The sequence below is a fragment of the Lagopus leucura genome, unplaced genomic scaffold (assembly GCF_019238085.1).
Source record: "Lagopus leucura isolate 7727_CA_CO unplaced genomic scaffold, USGS_WTPT01 Super-Scaffold_100012, whole genome shotgun sequence".
Taxonomy (NCBI): domain Eukaryota; kingdom Metazoa; phylum Chordata; class Aves; order Galliformes; family Phasianidae; genus Lagopus; species Lagopus leucura.
The window spans coordinates 143,608-162,253 of NW_024962267.1; the positions used below are offsets into that span (position 1 = coordinate 143,608).

An 18,646-nucleotide genomic window follows, 5' to 3' on the forward strand; every position below is an offset into this window, starting at 1 on the left:
CTGCATGAGCTCACCATGGTACGGATACTGGCATATATCACCAGAGGAGTTGTTGCTTCTCCATTGGTCAGACGCGTTTATGCTGGCTGTTACATAGGCACTCTTGACGGTCACCTTGTACTGAGACGCACCAACCACAGAGCCATCAGCACACCGCCACCACAGCCGAAGGTCTGAGTTGCAATCCACCATTCTCAGGCGGGACGGTAATTTGGTGAATATATCGAGTCCCAAGCACTGCTTGGCGCCCAGATGGAAAAGGCGATTCTGGGACACCCATTTCCACAGACCTTCACTCGTCTCTCTGCAGTCATCTATCACAATCCGTGAGTTTTTAACTTGTATGCACTTGTTGAGCATGTCGTGCCTAATGGTAAACGCATCGCTGCCTGTGTAAGAACAAGTGAATGGCCACGGATGGTTATGACTCAGTATCACTTTCAGAGGAGGTTCTTTGAAAAAAACAATCACATTCTGAGGTGTGCTACTAGAAAATACAACAGCTGTCTTTACATTGCACTGTTTCTCATATAAGCTGCAGCTTCCCAGTAAGCAGATTTTCCTGCCCTTAGTGAGTATTCTTTACCTCAGGAAAAAAAATAAATCTCTTCAGAAATCTATACAAAATGAAGGGACAAAGTAAGGCTGTTTTCCAAGCCTGATTCTGTCAATGAAAATGACTCTAATTTTAACACGTACAGATTGGATCAATCCCTGTTTCGACAGAGCCCAGAGCACATCTAACAACAACGTGCACTTAGCGAGCAATGCTAGCAACTGTTACAGACAGGCTGGTCTCCGAGCATTCCCCAGCCGCCACAGGACGGCCCCGCAGCACAGAGCCGGCAGCCGGAGCTGTGCCGTCCCGAGCCCGCACGGCTGTTACTCGGGCATTTAAGGGAGGAATCTGCTGAGTAGCGCTTCGTCCCTCATAGTCATTCACCGACAATCGCATTCCTGCTGCGTTTTTTTTTAAATATGACTTAATAATAGGCTTGGCTGAATGGCAAGGAAAATACTCTGCGCTGTTATTCAGTGAATTTTACCACTACTTCCCAGTACACCGGGAATTTTCCATCGTAGCAGTGCCAAGCAGCCTGCGGAACCGGGCCGGCCGAGCGCACAGCGGAGTCCCGAGGCGCCTGGGCCGGAGGCTCACGCTTTTTTAACCCACCCTCCCCATTAACTCCCGGCTTCAGCCAACCAGCGCTGCGGGCCCTTTCTACCCTGTGCTTCCCCAACACGCTCCCTCCCTTTCGCTTTTCATTCTCCGCTCCGCTTCTACCGTGCCCCGCGCCTCCCCTCGGATTTTCCTTCTCCCCGCTTTTCTTTCACTTCTTCCCATCAAACTTTCATTCTTACATCCAGAAGAAAACCACTTCCCTTTAAAATTTCCCCACAGAAGCTTCTGTTCCCTCCAGACCTCCCTGCACAGCAGCTCGCTGCGCGCAGCGCTCCGACGCGGACTGTCCCGGGTCGCGGTGCCCCCGCGCAGCGCCAGCGCTGCCCACCAACCGCCTGCCGCGGGTCAACGCTCCTAGCCGCTTTCGGGAGGTCTGGGTATCTCTTCCTCCCGCCTGTGCGTGCAAAACTCAGAGCTAAAAACGCGCTGACACTCTGCCACGACGTTCCTGCATCGCTCCGCTACCAGCCGCCCAAACCCTTGCTCGACGCCCTCCGACCCGCTCTGAGCCCGGAACCCCACGGGACGAGCCCGGCAGCGGCCGCTGTCACCGTCCCGCCCGGCACCGGGAAAATGGCACCGCGGCGCCTCCTCGCCCAGTGAGCCCCAGCCTTACCCTCGTCGTCCCGGCGGGCAGCGCAGCAGGCGAGCAGCCAGGCGAAGCAGCAAGCGACTACGCAGCGTCCCACTGGCCGCCCCATGGTCCCGCGGAGGGACGCGCACAGCGGGCTTGGAAGTGGCAGAGCGTCGCCCCGCCGCCGGCCGCCCTGCGATTGGTCCGCCCCGCCGCGCGTCACCTGTTGTCAGGAGAACTGCCTCCCCGAGTTTGGGGCGGTGCGGGGCGCGGCCGTGCGGGACGGAGCGGGGCTGGCGCTGCGGGAACTGGGCAGAGGGCAAGGGAAGTGGCTTGGGGAGACGAGAGAAAAAAATAAGGAGAGGGGGAAATGGAAGGGAATGAGTTAAAAAAAAAAAAAAAAAAAAAGAGGGAAAGGAAAAGTAGAGTGAGAAAAAAAGCCTTGCAAAATTGATAAATAGCAAAAAATGAAAAGCTGACTTAATTACTCCAACAGAATCCAAGAAAAGTGATGAAAAAGTAACTAAAATCTAAAATCGAAAGGAAATTAAGTGAAAATTCCAAGAGGACAAAGAGTAAAAAATTGACAAAACTGGGCTCATTAATATGGCAATTAGAGTTAAAAGTTTTTAAAAAAGCGATAGAAGAAAAGGAGCACCAGTAATAGCAGACGTTGAAGTAAAAGAACGGAAAGTGGGTTACATCACAGTTTGCATATGCCACCCTTTAGTCCTTGCAGCAGCATGGCCGTGGGCTGCGTTGCGCTGTGAGGGCTGCAGGGCCCTTCTGACAGCACTTGCCATGCCCACAGTGTCCCCACAGCACGTGCCAACACCCAGCGTGCCCACAAGCCATCCCCATAGGATGCACCAACAGGCTGTGCCCACAAGCCATGCCAATACTCCATCCCCACAGGTCCCATTTGCTTCAGTGCTTTCTAAGACTTGGCATTTTCAAGTCACTGGAAGCTAAAATTGCAGTGAGCTGATCCAGTTGTGCCAGGGAAGGGGGAGGGTTGGGAGCAGCTGAAATAGCTGCTGCTGAGAAAATGATGATGCTGAGCACAGGAAGTTGCAGAAACCAAAAATAAAAGCACAAAGAGAAGGGTGACCAGTTGGCACGAAGGAGGGGAAGAGAAAGAAGGAGAGCCGACAGAAAGTATGTGAAATAAAATTGTGCCTGGTTGTAGCCTGAGATTCAGTGATTCATTGCTGACCTGGAAAGGCTGCAACCCCAGCTGTGCAAGAAAGCACTTGCAAAGTTGCAAGGAAAAAACATTTTGGCTATGAAACATCCATTTTGATTAGACTTAGAGGAGAAGTCGTTCAGGGAGAGAAACATTAGGTCTTCATTGAGCTGGGAAGGGCAGCACGAAGCCTGCTTTATGTGTTTCAGATGTGCCCATGATGCAGGAATCCGGCCACCCAGGGAAGGCAGTAGTGAGGGTGTTGCCTGACCAGGAACTGAGCCAAAAGAGGTGAACAAAACCAGGCATCTGTAAGCAAGCAAGTGCTCCGTGCTGCTGGGAGCTGCAGAGCCAGACCTGGCTGCAAGGGCAGGAGCTATTCTAAAAATTGGTTTCAGGCAGAAAGAGGTTCCACAGCTGCAGCAAAACTGAGGCTCTGCTATGCAAAAGTGTCTTCTGGAAGAGCAAAGCGCTTGTGTCTCTATGCAGAGAGTAGGAGGCAGAAATTCCCCGCTGATATAAAAGCAAGCAATTGAAACTGAAACGTGTTGGTGAGGTGGTGTGCCATTTCTTAGATAAAACATCACAACAAGAAACACTGGGTGTGAACACTGCATCCCCATGAACCCTCCTGCCTGCTTGCTATTTTTGATGTAATAATTGACTAACCCAGTTTTAGAATGGAGAGGAGTTTAGCTTCAGAACTAACAGCATGCAGTGTGTACTTACTGAACACAAAGCAAAATGCATAGTTCCCTTCTTCCACAGCCAAGCAGCAGACAGGTGAGGATTTACAGACTCAGATCTGTACACCTGCTTTACTGAACAAGCACAATTAAGGCGGCTCTGCTTTGATGACAGAAGTTCAAAAACAGAAAGTTACTGAAAGCCATATACTGTATATACAGTAGTTTTACTACATTTTCTATCAAGAACATTAAAAAGAAACATATACTTTTTTGTTTGTTTCTTTTTTATCCATCTACTACGATAAAAAAAATTACAGGACAATGCTCTGTGGAAATGACCAGCTAAAAGCTAAGTAAATTGTGGTTGTTAACCCGTTGGTGGGCTTGCACTCTGTGCAATTCGTCTAATCAAATGCTGTGCAATCTGATGCCACACTGTTCCCTGTCCCCTCCCTACTACTGACAGTGCCTGGCTCCTGCACATCTCTTCCTAAGGAAGCCAGCTTTCAAAGGCAGTATTTCAAACAGCCTTCTCTCTGCTGAACTCGCTTGCCCTCCCACCTAAATAACATGTCTCTCACCTATAGAAGAGACGTCTTTCCTGTTTTAATTACACCAGATTTTGCAAAGGAGAATGAGAAAGTAATTCCTCAAGGTAGATGATTTTACCTGGGATGGTTACTCTGCAAATGAAAACAAAACCAACAAAGCCAGCAAGGCCAGCCAACAAACCACTATAGGAGGAGGAAATAGCACAGGAAATAATATCTGTGCTTGTGTCATATGATAACCTTTAAAAATCTTCTACAGCGATCTGTACAAAGCTTATCAAAATTAATGCAGTGTCAAAGAGTATTTCTAAAAGGATTCATGCTGGCATTATGGATGAGGCTTCTGCATTTGATGTGAACTGCTATTTGAATGTTACTCACAGCATAACAGGTGAACAGTTTCTGTATTGCAAACCGCAAATGTTTCCCGTCCCCATCCATAACTACAGCTCATTGCAGAGCAGCATACACAGCAGAGCAGATTTCAAGCATTCCTAGAGAGTAACATATGGAGAACTTCAGGTACAGGGAGATTCTACAACAGTTGACACCAATGCACAGCAGTCTTTCCTCCTGCTTCCAAGCAGACTTTGCCTTTACAATCAAAAAGCCTTTGGAGGTGCCAACATCATGACTAAGAGCCTTTTATTTCTAGCAGTCTTTCTAGTTCATCAACAGATATCTTCTTTGCTTTCATGCCCATATGTTTATAGCACCCATATGTTTTTAACAATAGCGTTACCTGCAGAAAGCGTCAACACCTGTCTATCCATAAATCTCCACCTCAATCTCACTTCTGCTCACCACACTTAATAGGTACTTTGCCTGAGCAGACTTCCTCCCTGTTTTACAATCAACACTTTATAATCTGGTTTTTCTGGCTGGGTTGAGAGCATCCACGTGGCAGTGAGCACAAAGGGAATGCTGGAAAAGGATTTGCTACCTCCAGCATCTCCCAAAAATGGGAAGTGGCATTAGAGATGGTAATTTCTTGCCCTCTCTGGTCCCCTCAGAAGTGACTCTGAAACTGGGACATCTAAACAGGGAACAAGGGTTGTTTATTACTTTTTCCACCTTGCAACATCAGTGCTTGCAATATTCAGGCCTTCACAGGAAACACAACAAAGCAAAACAGATGACGGCTTGAGAGATTTGCTGGAGGAGAAAATATTTTGTTCCTACCTAGATTCTGCTTATAAGTTTGGTATTAAAACATGTCTCCGGTTTTAGTGGAGAGCCTGTTAACCCTTTAAAATACCAGCCCTGGGCATGTGTAAAGGTACTTTAATGAAACAAAAACTCGGAGAACTTCAACTAATACCGTAAGCATGCCCAAAAGCCAAATGATTCTTTTTTGACACATAAAAAACATTTGGCTTGGTGAATTCCATATGTGGCCATGGAAAAACAAACAGTGAAACTGAAAGTGGATGTATGAAGCATCCAGCAACTGATCTGGGTGCAGAGAGATCATAGAAAATGCTTAAGCAATACTCTGGTTATTTTTTTGTTGTGTTAAGTCCACCTGGATGGTCTTTTCTTTGTGGACACTTAGGCTATTTGCTGACTTTTGCGGGCTTAATTATTTTAAAATGTTAATTTTAAAATATTAATGAATATTTAGCTTTTATCAAAATGGGAACAGAAAGTAAAACAGCATTTCTTTACTGTTTCTTTAGATTTCTTGTTGCAGCAGCCTACCCTTCTAACAAGTTATGAAAGGGTCATTTTTACAATCAGGGTATGAGGAAACCATACAATCTGAATTTTTATATATTCTTTACCTTTCTTTAACAAGCTGCACGAACCTCTAACATGTGTTCCAAGATTGTGAGTTCTTAGTTGGGCTTGAAGGGTCTGTTATTGTTAGGAATCCTTACTCTCTTCAAGTTTCAGCATTTAAAGAACAACATGCTTCATGTTAATACAGCATTTTAGAGTGTTCTTTCTCCCAGTACACAGAAACACAGTAGGTAATTTCCAGAATTCATAAAAAGGAATTACAAACCTTCATTGTAATACGAGCCTTCTTTTTACTCAAAAGTGACTGCCAAATTCTGTCCTACTGCATATTCAAACTCAGATTAGACAAGGCCTCCTGAAATACTAGAAACGGGATTGAGAAACAGGACAAAGAAGGGCATGTGGACGCAGCCACTCTCCTGCGACTTCTCTCTTTGTGGTGGGGAACGTCTTCTGCCTGCCTTGGTTTGGCTCTGATTCCTGCTGGGATTTTTATGTGCACTTGGAACAACAAAATAATAAAAGCAGTGCTTTAACATTTGGAGGACTGCTAAAGATCCTAAAGTGAGCGTCAAATGATACATTTTTGCAGCACTTTAAGTAAAGGTTTCTGACACTGCAAAGTAGATTTTTAATGGAAACTGTGCCTCAGTATTGTAGCTCTACTGACAGTTAATAGATTCAGTATCTCCTCAAAAGCTGTTTTCTGTTGTAAAGTAAGATCATTTTTCATAATATGCTTATGGGATCTGGCTACTAAAATAATATTTTGTAACACAATAAATTTAATGCAAAAAAAGAAAAAAGTTTATAATTAATTATAATTATAAATCAATTATAATTTGGGCAACATTCATAAGGAAATAAAAACTCGTTTGGGTAGAAGGGCTTTTGAAATTAAATGAAAGATTGATGGGGCTCTTTTTGTCCTTACCCATGCAAAGTGGGTCAGTACTCTAAAAGAGGAAGGGACTCAGTTCCCTAAAAGGGGAAGGAAGTTGTGGTTTGTCTTTTCTCATGCCTTTCTGGAGGCAAATTAACCTTGTTGGAGGAGAACATGGATGAGACCTTCCCAACAGAACTATCCCCACTGCTCTGTGTATGTGACTAGCAAGAAGGAAATTTTCAAAATGTCACTGAGAGAATGGTAAAAAGAGCAACATTTCAGATCGATGTGGAGCACATCTGGGATTAAAAGAGCTTGTGTGGAAAGGATGGACTTACTGGGGGCTACTCCACTGGCACTTAAAGTCACGAAGAATATGACTGTGCTATAAATTGAAGAACAGCCGTCGTGGCGAAGCAGCAGTTTGCCGTGAGCAAAGGCATAGAAATTCTGCTTTTGTTGACTGCAGAAGAGGCTAGAGTACAGAAATAGTGAGTGAAAAATGGACAGAGTGCCTTTTAAGTAGGAAATGAGGAAAGAAAGAACACCTACAACAATAAAAATGATAAAAATACAGAGAAAAAAAATGAAGGAAATTTTAGATGAAGGCAGTCGCATACCAGGCAAGTTGGACATCACAGTACCAGGACATAAAATCAACGGAAAACACAAGAGTCACTCTAGCTGGTATAAGGTAGGGAAATTTGCTAGTGATCACTGAAATCAAAGGAAAGTAGCAAAAGCCCCCCAGGTGACACGGACTCTGCATGGACTGAAATGCTAGCTTTAAGTGTACATAGTGCTGAATCTGCAGAAACTGTACTTTGGGTAACAATCATTGACTCCATCAAAAGTAATTTCATAGAGTAGTTGGACAAGGAAGTCATGGAAGAGTCTTTCATTTGGTCCTCATTAGTGTGCAAGATCTTCCACTAGATCCTCCACTTATGGTTGGGATTGCTGTTCTGGTGCTTACATTCAGAATTCCCCAGGTTTAACAAAGTCCAAGCATTACAGTGGCTACACCCAGCTTCAGAAAGAACAGAGACACAGACATGACAAAACTTGTGAAAAGGAAACAGAGAGGAGCAGCTTGAAATAGTAAGGATATGCAGCACAGCTGCTAACATCTTGAGAAGCACTAAAACTAAGCAGACACAGGATAGTGTGACCACAAGACAGGCTATCAGAAGCAAGAAGTTGAATTCATCTCCAACTGAAAAACCAAATGCCAGAGTCACAAACTATATATTAAAAGGAAAACACAGTGACAGAGCAATAAAAGTATGAACAGCAGATAGTAAGAGAAATCAGAGCTAATATTAAATCTTTTCCAGATATATCGAGACCAAGACCACTGGAGTCTGGTGGACCAAAGGCATCTGCAGAGTAAAAGAGAGGCCAAAACATTTATAGAGAAAACCTCGTGACATGCATATGTATGTACACACTGCAATAAGGAGGTGATTCCTGTACTTCAACCCTTCTTTCTGAGGGAGTCAGCAGAGCCTCTGCCTGAACCTGAGCTGATTGGGAACAGCTGGAACCTAAAACATGAGGAGTAGAAATCCCCAGGAACTATGCTAGGCACCTGAGTTTCCTAGGGAAGTGCAGGTAAGTAGCTACTAATGGCAGCTTTAAACTTTCTCTTCAAGCATTCTCTGAACAGAGAGCAGCAGCGTGACACAAATTTCTAATATTGTTCTGGGGGCAAAAAGGAGGGAGACAAGGTGAGTGATGCTAAAGGCCACCAGGACTTTGAACCACACAAAGTTACAGAAGCAGCAATAAGGGCTAGATTTAGTGTGCAGCTAGATAAATAGGACCTGTTTGGGCAGCGTCAACACATAATCTCTTAACTTACTGTTTACCTTCCAGGCCTCTCGAGTGCTTCTTGACGAGGTCAGCAAGCATGTGGACGAAAGCGATCTGGTTGATATGGTCCACCAGAGATCTCTTGATCAGGATGACAGCTCCAGCTGGGAGATCAGATCAGCAGGCACTCCCAAATGGAACTTGTTGTTTGCTTCTTTCTGCTGATCTGAGGGTGTTCTGCTGTCAAGAAATTATTTGTACCTGAGCTTTATCATCACTGAAAGTGAGATTGAAATATCTTTTGTTATTACCCACAGCTTACATGAGGCTGCGACTTGAACAAGAACTACCTGTCTGTGACTCAACACTTGCAACAAGATAAAGTTTGTGGGTGGACAGTGTGTACAAATGAGTTTAGAGAACTTCTACTTGTGCTTGACACCATGGGTAAATCAGAGAGAGACTATGAGAGTACTTTTATCAGCTTTTCATCACTACACAGTAGTTCAGGTGAGCTGGTTTCATGTACCTGATGCAGAATATGAGAGGGAGAATTCAGAAGCTGAAGATAATGCACAACAGCATAGATCCCTTATGACTCAGATCTGCAGTGCTCTGCCCATGTACTAACCACTAACGAGCTTCTAAACTCTTGACTTTACAGCATATGTTAAGTTATGAAGTCTAATTATACAACATTTGGTAACTCCAGACCTCTGGAGATTATTTAGTGCAACCCCTTGCTTAGAGACAAGGATCAGCCAGAGCAGGGCGCCCAAGGCTGTGTCCAGTCACATTTACAGTAACTCCAAGGACAGAGACTGCACTGCCTCTCTGAGCAGCCCGATCCAGCATCTGACCAGAGTAAGAAATTTTTTATTTTTAAAAAGGACTTTATGTAATCAGCACAGACTGACATACAGCTTGTACCTTCACTGGAGACCACTGAGAAGAGTTTAGTTGCTTCTTCCGTCACTCACCCCAACTCTAGGTATTTAGATGAATTAATAGGATCTCCCTGATCCTTCTCTTCACTAGGATAAATAGTGCCAGCTCTCTCAGCCACTCTTATAGTAAATGTTCCGTTTCCTTAATCATCTTTGTGTTTTTTTTCCTGGACTTGTTCTGCTGAATCCCTATCTTTCTTGTACTGTGGAGTAGAGGTGGATCCAGCACTCCAGATGCATCTTTCCAGTACTGAATAGGGTGAATGATCACCCCCCTCAACCACCTGACAACACTGCATTACAGCAGTTCAGGATACTGTTGGGTTGTCTTTGTTATAGGGCCACATTGCTAATTCATATTCAAGCCAGTGTTCTCCAGAACTCCCAGGTTCTCTTCTGTAATGTTACTTCCCAACTATTTGGCCCCTAGCTTAGGCAGAACTTACTTGCATTTGTCAGTGTGTGGGGGTATTACTCCCAAGTGGAGGATTTATCATTTCCCTTTGTTAAACTCTAGGAAATTCATCTTCTTGATTTGTCCAGTCTGTTGAGATTCCTCTGAATGGTAGCACAGCCATTTCCATGTACCAGCCCTGCCAGTTTGCAATTGTCTGCAGACTTGCTGAGAATGCTTTCTGGTCCAACATCAAGGACTATTAATGAAGATGTTAAATGGCATTGGCCCCACTATTGACCTTGTGCCTCTGATTATTATCTTTTGTGCCTGGCATTTCAATCAGTTTTCAGTTCACCTCACTGTCCACTTGTCCTGTCATCATCTTGTTAATGAAGATGCTATGATGACAGCACTGAAAGCCTTGCAAAAGCAAGATGATTAACATCCACGTCTCTCTCCTCAACCATCAATTTAATTGCTTCATCACAGAAGGCTATCAGGTCTGTCAGGCATGATTTTCCCTTCAACATGTCCACACTGACAACTCCCACTCCTTTTTGGATCCTTAATATATTTTGAAATTGGTTCCAGAATTGCTTTCATTATTAAGGGGGGGGGCTTTCAGTATCTGAGGAGGTGGGGAGGGCATAAGAAAGAAGGAGACAGACTCCTGAGATAGGACAAGGAGAAATGATTTCAAACTAATAGAGGGGAGATTTCAATTGGATATAAGAAAGAAGTTTTTTACAATAAAGGTGGTGAGGCACTGGCACAGGTTGCCCAGAAAGCCATCCCCAGAAACACTCAAGGTCAGGCTGGAAGGGCTCTGAGCACTTGACGGAGCTGTAGGTGTCCCTCATCATTGCAGGAGAGTTGGACCTGATGACCTTTAAGGATTCTTTCCAACTCATATTAGATTCCAGGATTATTTGCTCCACCACCTTCCCAGGTGTTGAGGTGATGCTGACTGGCCTTGTAGTTGCTCACATTCTCATTTTTCTCGATATTAAGTCTGACATTTACTTTCTTCCCGTCCTCAGGAACCTCCTCTGATCACTGTGACCTTTCAAAAATATTTGAGAGTATCCTTGCAATGTCGTCTGTCCTCAGCACATGTAGATGTAGTCCATTGTTTCCCATAGACTTGTTCAAATCCAAATTTATTTAAATGCTCTGATATTCTCTACTGAGAGAAAGTCTTCGTTGCTCCAGATGCTCCCACTGGTCTGAGGGGTGTGGAATTCCTGAAATCAAGTCTTACCAGTGAGGATAAAGGGGAATAATAAACTGAGTTCCTCTGCCTTTTCTGTCCTTTGCTACCAGCACCCCATTCAGCAGCCGTCTCACACTTTCTCGAGCCTTCCTTTTGCTGCTGATACACTTGGGCAAGTCCTGACAGTGCAGTGTTACTAAGTTCCTCACTTTTTTGCTGAACTTTCTCAATGGACTGTTCCCAGAAAGAGAGAGAAGATGCTGTTGTCTCTTTTTTAACAAATAGATTGGCAATTTGGATATATTTGCTATGACATACCCAAACAAAATCCCTTTTTTAAGAGGAATCTAAACCTCTTACTAATCCAGGTAAATTCAGTAACCATAAATCTAAAGCAAGTTCTCAGAGGAGTTGAACCTTATTATTCAAAGTATGAAAATATTTATTAGAGCACAAAAAAGGAGTCTAGATCTTCTTCATTCTGTTCCTCACAAATGAGTACTGTTACTAATGGAGTAGTTTCTGTCTTAAATTCTCATTGTGACCCATTGAACATTTACTCATTTGTATAAAGTCCAACAGTTAGACTACGTTCCTCTTGCACTTAGCAATTGATCTGACAATCTGAAGTCTTCAGAAAGACAAAGTGCTAGAGGTATAATGATTTTCATTTTTACTCAGGCATGAATATTGAACGTAATTTTCATCCTACCTCTGAATCAGAATGATCCAACCACTGCCTTCGGAAGTAAGTCCTTAAGGCAACTGTAGCTGTATTGGTTAAACTCAAGCATTTATCCTTAACCTTTAGTTCCACGTTCTGCTTTTATGGCCATGAGAACTGCAAGAGAGAACATGACAGACACTGTGAAGTTGGAATGAGCAAAAGGCAAGCCAAGAATCTTGACTTCAGAAGCAAAAGTTAGTGGAGACTCCAAGTCAGAGTGTATTTTATTCCTCTAGGAAAACATGTTTAAACATAATAATTGGACACAAAATAAAGCATGAACAGTGCTAGAGATCATTTTAAATTGAAGTTGACTTCATCTCATTTTTTAATAAACAATACCAGATTTTGAAAGGTTGTTAATTCCTTAATATAACACCATAACAATGCTGTAATTCAGTGAGTCTTGGATAGTAATCTCATATTTTAACCCAATACCAAACTGAAAGTACAGCTTCTTTATCCATTTGATGGCACCATATTTTAGCTCCTTCCTTTTATTGTTATTATTCTGAATTGAGAACAAAATTTCTTCAAATTTAGTTTGGAAAAAATATTTCTGGAATTTAAATCGACAGACAAATTTTTGGCAAACATGTATCTCTGTCCTTAGAAGCACCTAAACAGTGATGGAATGAGGTACTTCAAACTGTTACTGCAAAGGGGTTTTTCCACTAATAATAAAACACTGATTTTGCAATTTGATTCTTGGAGTTGAGGACTGTTGTTCTGCTGTCATTTGGCCACGTTTGTTACTGCTATTTTAGCTGCCTAAGCAATGCATGCCTGCACATGTCCAAAATTCCACCTGATTTGGTGGTTTGTTTGTTTGTTTTTTCAGCAGGACCCACAGCCTAAGGCATCTCACACAACCAGCACTTTACCAGCAGGAGTTGAGGCTGGGTCCCTGTGCATTAATTCCTGTCAAAATGCATGCATTTCCCCTTTGATCTTGAAGCTCACTGTAACATATTAAGAATCTCATTCTTGGTCACTCTGAAAAGGTTGAGCTTAATGCTTTCCAATAACAATACTTTAAGAGTCCATTTTACATAACCAGCTACAATTTAAATCAGTCCTAGTAGGGACAGGAGACTGTAGAAGCATTCTGGAAAGGGCACACTTTATAATGACTTCATTTCATCATTTGTAATAGCTGTCAGTACACACACAGACAAGTTGCAGCAACGCAACTAGAGTTCCAGATAATGGGCAAGCTCAGAAGGCAAGCTGCTGATCACCATATTGCCTGCTGGCTACTTCTGCTAAGCCTATAATACAACCTACAGCATTAGCAAGTCAAAAATACACACATCTCTGATATTAAAATAATTGTTAAGCAACTCAGCTTTAAACCACTTGTCTAGCAACAACAAGACTTTTCCCATTTCAGGTCTGATACCTAAAATGACAACACCCTGAATTACAGGGGAACAAAACAAAAAATCAGTTCAGCATCACATGTGAGCAGTTAGTTTTAAACAATTACACATTCTGTTACCTCTGTTTTGGCAGTTGCTTGCTAAGAGCTGACATCCTGTGCTGCAACCAATGCATCAAGAAGGGAAAGATCCGCAACAGGTCAAGCAAATGGTGGAAGTTGTTACTGAATTTCTTTTCTGACCTCATCTTTGTTTTTTTGAGGCAGGATTTTTATTTTCATAATCATTTTTAAAGCATCATTTTCATGTTATAATTATAGCTAAGACCGGCCACAAGTTAAGCATAAAACTGTACTTTGTTCTACTGCCTGTGTTTAACTCTTCCTTTACTGTTTGCACAACACCTGCACATGCTGTACAGTCACTTCCCCAATAAGGTGGTTCTTTTCTTGTTTCTTGGTAGATTTTTTTTTTTTTTGAAGTTTTCTTTTTTTCTTTTTCTTTTATTTTTTAACATTAGGTATCTGAATATTTATCACAATACTTTCAGAATAACATTTTCTAAAGCAGAGTATAGAGTTCAATATTTCTCTCCCAGTTTACACCAGTGAAATCCTACTTTGCATTATTACAACATGTCCAGCAGGCTCACAATAATCTTTTCTCACCTCTATGAATTATATCACACTAAATGCCTAACTTCTGCTAATGCCCTACAGTAATTCCTGAACATTAGGCTCGTTTCAGCCTTGGGACTGCTGAAGTATGCTACTGGGAGAGAACGAGTTCTGGACAGTTACCCATCTTGAGGCGTTCAGTCACGTATACAACAAATTGCCTCCACCTTATCCTATATAAATACAAGCCACAGTACTTCTCGGAAGAAATCTACACTACTTTTGATGTTTTCTCAGAATGTTTCTCATGCACAGTTCAGTCTGCTCCTCAGAGGGTTAATACTTGACTAACTGACTTCCCCAGCCGGCTTTGTTCAAAGTGCAGTCATCCTCCCTAATCCAGACAACATCTATCAGAAACAAAGACCTTAAACAAAACACATTAGGCCTCAGCCTTCTCTTGTGAAGTTTTGGCCTTCAGCCAGAATTTTTTTTTTTTTTTAATTTTCTATGTGATCTTTATTGTTCTTTCCCCAAGCAGCAGCTAACACGGATCAAAAGAGCAATTGCTTTAGGATGCAATCATAAAAATAATAAAAATAATAAACACGAGAACTGACACAGCACTATGCACCTTAGATTAAGCCTTGTGTGCCTGTTGTGGGTGTCCTTGTCTTTTGGGAAGGCTGAAACTCCAGCCTTTTTCAGTTTCCATTGATTGTCTCTGTCTCTGGATTGAGAAAGAAAACCTTGGAGTGGTGTTTGGGCTCTGAAGGGTTTCTTTTAACCTCTCTGGTTTTGGGAGATGACACGTGAGCATCTTTTTTTTTTTTTTTTTTGGTACTGGTATATTGACCATCAGGCATCTCATCTCCTGAGTCTGTGACTAAACTGGGAACACAAAACAAATCAGAACAAAGTAAAAGAAACAAAGCAAAAAAAAAAAAAAAAAAAAAATTGTTTGCACGTATCTCTTTATTTACATTTACTGGTCATTTACTGGTTCTGAGCTTTTGCTTTATTGAGCCATTCACTCCTAGTGAGCGAAATGCCACTCACTTCCTCTATCCCACATGTGGATTTTGGGTTCCCAGGGCAGGCTGGGTGCTTTGCCCAAACCAGCTGCTGTAGTAGGTCAGTGGGATGATTCAGCTGTGCTCATTTCAGAACTGCCCCTTTCTATCACGAAGTAAACTGCAGATTTAACCAGAGGTGTTCCCCATGCCCCAGCTGTATGAAATTTGCATCCTAAACTCTGGCTAGAAGAAAATGGGATGAAGAATCTGCAGTTTCACATACCAGTATTTTCAGATGAGGATTACTCACATTTACCCTGACTGAGCTGTAAAGGGACATCCAGCAGCATTCTGAATATATTCCCCAGCAGCAGTTGTGCATCTGTTTATTTCCAAACAACAGCTATCAAATTTAGCAGTGCACAGTGCTTTGATGAGTGCCTGTTGTACAGTCCAGCTCTCCCTAAGGTTCTCTTATATTTCCTACCATGCCTCTAGCTGTTTGCTCCTTGTTCTACCTGTCCCAGCTAACAGCAATAACTGATCCCTGTTCCCCTAATGCTTCTGCTTTCATCAGGGGTTAGTTCTTTCTCTCCTATCTCCCCACACCAGGCTTGGACTCACATTAGACCAAGTGGAAGAGCAATCCATAAGTGCAGCTGAGACTGAATATCTGCCTTAAGCTTTTCCTAAGAACAAAGCAGATTTAGATGCAAATATTGGTAAAGTCCAAATCATCAACCAGACATGCTCTAGAGGGCCATGGATGGTATAGGACAGGAGAAGAGAGCCCACACCACATCCTCCTCTTGCCATACCCAATGGCCTGTGCTTTTGAGGGCTGTGCCTCTGGGCTGGGCACCCCAGCAGTGTGTGATGACAGAGCCAATGCCTGAGCAACCATTTTGGGTACTGCGTGGGGAGAAGACCCTCTCTATTTATTCCACACACATTTTAAGGGAAAGGCAGCTAAGGTATCAGTAAGAACACTAGTAATTTGTTCTCTCCAAACAGAAAGCCTGCAGGATGCTCCAGCACGTTTTCACCTTCAACCGCGAGGCACCTTACAGATTTTATAGTTGCAATGTCCTGCACATTGAGCTCCATCTTCAGTATTTGCTTTTGAAATAATTTTTAAAAGTAATTCAGTTTGCCTCTTAATGATCCCCAGGACAGAATATGCAGCAGCTGCTGCAACTTTACCTTTTCTCAGGACGTTCCAGAAAGAATCTTTCTGATGCTGTGGAATTTTATATACTAGAAAGTACAACATTAGATCACACAAACTGGTAGGTGTCAGATTTAAGGTTGGTAACAGGTAAGCATGCAAGCATCAGCAAAAACTTCCCAAGAGAAACAAATGCAACTAAAGCAGAATTATTTGCAGTCTGTGACAGGACTGTAACAAATTAAGCCATACGTAACTGGGAACGTTATTTTACTTTATGTTAGTTTTTATCTCTCCCAGCTCACAGACAGCATGCAGCATTAGAGATCTTGCTTACACACCTGAATGAAGCGTCAAGCTCTAGGATGCAGTCCCACATCAAGCGTCTGTGAAGCCGTGCAGCACAAAGCTGCTGACGAGGTAAGAATCAGTTCTTCCCTTAGCTATGTGCATGCCTGCTCTCAGCTCCCAGCAAGGGCTTTCCTGGTGCTTCTCAGCTGCAATACACACAGAGTTTATGGCAGGAGGAAGTAGCAAAGCAGATTTAATCAGGTTATTACCGGGTTCAAAGGTCTATGATCACACTTCAGGAAAAAAAATGGCCTGAATATATAGCTTGGTGGGATGACTTTCAGTATACACTGACGAAAAAAATACAGAATAAACAAAGACTTTTTTTTCTTCTCTATAATGTGATTAGAACCTTCTAAATTTCTTGAAATGAAGATCCATGTAAGAAAAACCCAAATACATACCCCGGTCATCTGAAAAACCAGTTCAGAGAAAGTTTTCCCCATTTTCCTCTGCTGCCATGCAAAGGAATGTAAATTTTAGCCAGCTACACGTTAACTTCAGTTATCTTGTATCTACAGGGTAGCCCCCTTTCTACTAAAACTATGGTCTGAAGCATTTATTTCCAAGAATCAGAATGGAGAGTTGTCTTGTTGGTTGAGTTTGAGAAAAGAGAAACAACCCAACAAACAAAAATAACCATTGGAAACAAAGGAAACAGCAGCAGAATCCTCACTATTATCCAGCTTCATGCTTTCAGAAGCCACTGCAGTTCAGAATCAGGTTATAAATTACCATGGTGTTACCTCCGTGGTAGCATTCCAGGTTCTAAAATCAGAATCCAAATCACAGTCATTCTGCAATGAGATAATAGATACAGAAAGAGATCGGCAGCTCTGAAAGTGTGAACAACATACAGAATTATGATGCATTCAGCTTTGAGAAGCTATCACAAGACAGCGTCGTAATGTAGCAGGCAGGTTTAAGGGATACTGACATCTGCAGAGGGTTGAAACTTGGGAGTTTTGCTGCGCATTTAACTAACCTTCAGAAGGATCCCAACAGATCCCTGTGACTTGCAAAGGGCTCACACTTTGTCATTTTGTCAGCTCTGTGTGCACCATCTACTGGCCAGACTGGGATGGTGCTTCTGAGCACAAAGCTCTATGTTAACATGCCAGCGCAGCGAACTGCTCCTACCAGCGACGTCCTCGAGGGCTGCATCAAATTGTGAGGTCAGCACTGATTCTCAGGGTTTTAAAATCAACATTCCATTGATTACCCAAAGGAAATATTATTATAGCTCAAGAAGAGTGGTTTTTTTTTTTTGTTTTTTTTTTTTTTTTTTTTTTTAGAGCTGAGGATTTTGAACATAGTTAACAAATGTGTGCAATTTAGCTTTTCAACAAAAAAGCCTGCTTACATATAAATGGTCTGTGGGAAATGTATGCCAAGATTTCATTACAGTGGGTTTATTATTACAAGAGACTGAGGATGCCTGTTTCTGCACTAAAGGAGGGGCAGTGTGATGGAAGAAAAATGTACGGGGATCTAAATTAAATTTGTGCAGCAGAGCCCAGGGAAGCAGAGCAGGTTAAGTCACACACAGTACAAAAAAGCATTTCTTCCCTACACTCCCTCTGGACTGAAGTGCACAGATCTAAAGCAGCCTCATGGTTTGTTATCCTGAGCCAGATACAAGTGTGCACACATGCAAAGGCTAGGGAAGGAAGAGAGAGGAATGGAGAAGAGCTGTATAGCAGCCAGGAAGCAGTCTGGTGCAAGCTACCCCTCTCCCAACACTGTAACCTGGGGCAAAGCCTGGGAATTGCTGCTGGGAGACACTAAAGCTGGCAAAAGAAAAACCTGCAGCTCAAAAAGTTATTATTCATGCTTTAATTTCCTAGCTGAAGTAATACAGCGAACCTCACTGCTGTTACTGTCACAGTCACTCATGAAAACGTAGCCACCAAGTACTCTGACCAGAAATGGGGTAGGGGATCTTGAATTAAAGAAAAACAAATGGAAGCTAAGGTAAAATCCATAGAATCATAGAATCATAGGTTCAACCTTTCACAGCAAAAGGAAGCCTGGATGAGATTGCCCAGCACCATGTCCAACTGCACCTTGAAACCCTACAGTGATGTGAATTATCACATTCCCAAGGATATTATTCCAGGGAGTGATGGTTCTCACTGTAAGATTTTTCTTATATTTAGAACAAGGAATAGGAAGTAATCAGCAATAACATCCTTAAGTGA

The 18,646-nt window shown here is 42.7% G+C and overlaps 1 protein-coding gene across 2 annotated transcripts in view; it reads right to left on the reverse strand.

Annotated features, from left to right (window-relative positions):
- LY75 (lymphocyte antigen 75) overlaps window positions 1-3,742 on the reverse strand; it is a 43,616-nt gene extending 39,874 nt beyond the window's left edge. The window contains exons 1-2 of one of the 2 annotated variants that reach the window (XM_042874955.1): window positions 3,673-3,742; window positions 15-389 (exon numbers count right to left, since the gene is read on the reverse strand). In XM_042874955.1, the coding sequence (XP_042730889.1) occupies window positions 15-360 (346 nt within the window). In that variant the 5' untranslated portion in view covers window positions 361-389; window positions 3,673-3,742. Of the gene's footprint in view, window positions 1-14; window positions 390-1,799; window positions 1,885-3,672 lie in introns of those variants that run through there. The other variant, XM_042874954.1, reaches the window with a different exon arrangement.
- Window positions 3,743-18,646: the final 14,904 nt, after the last annotated feature.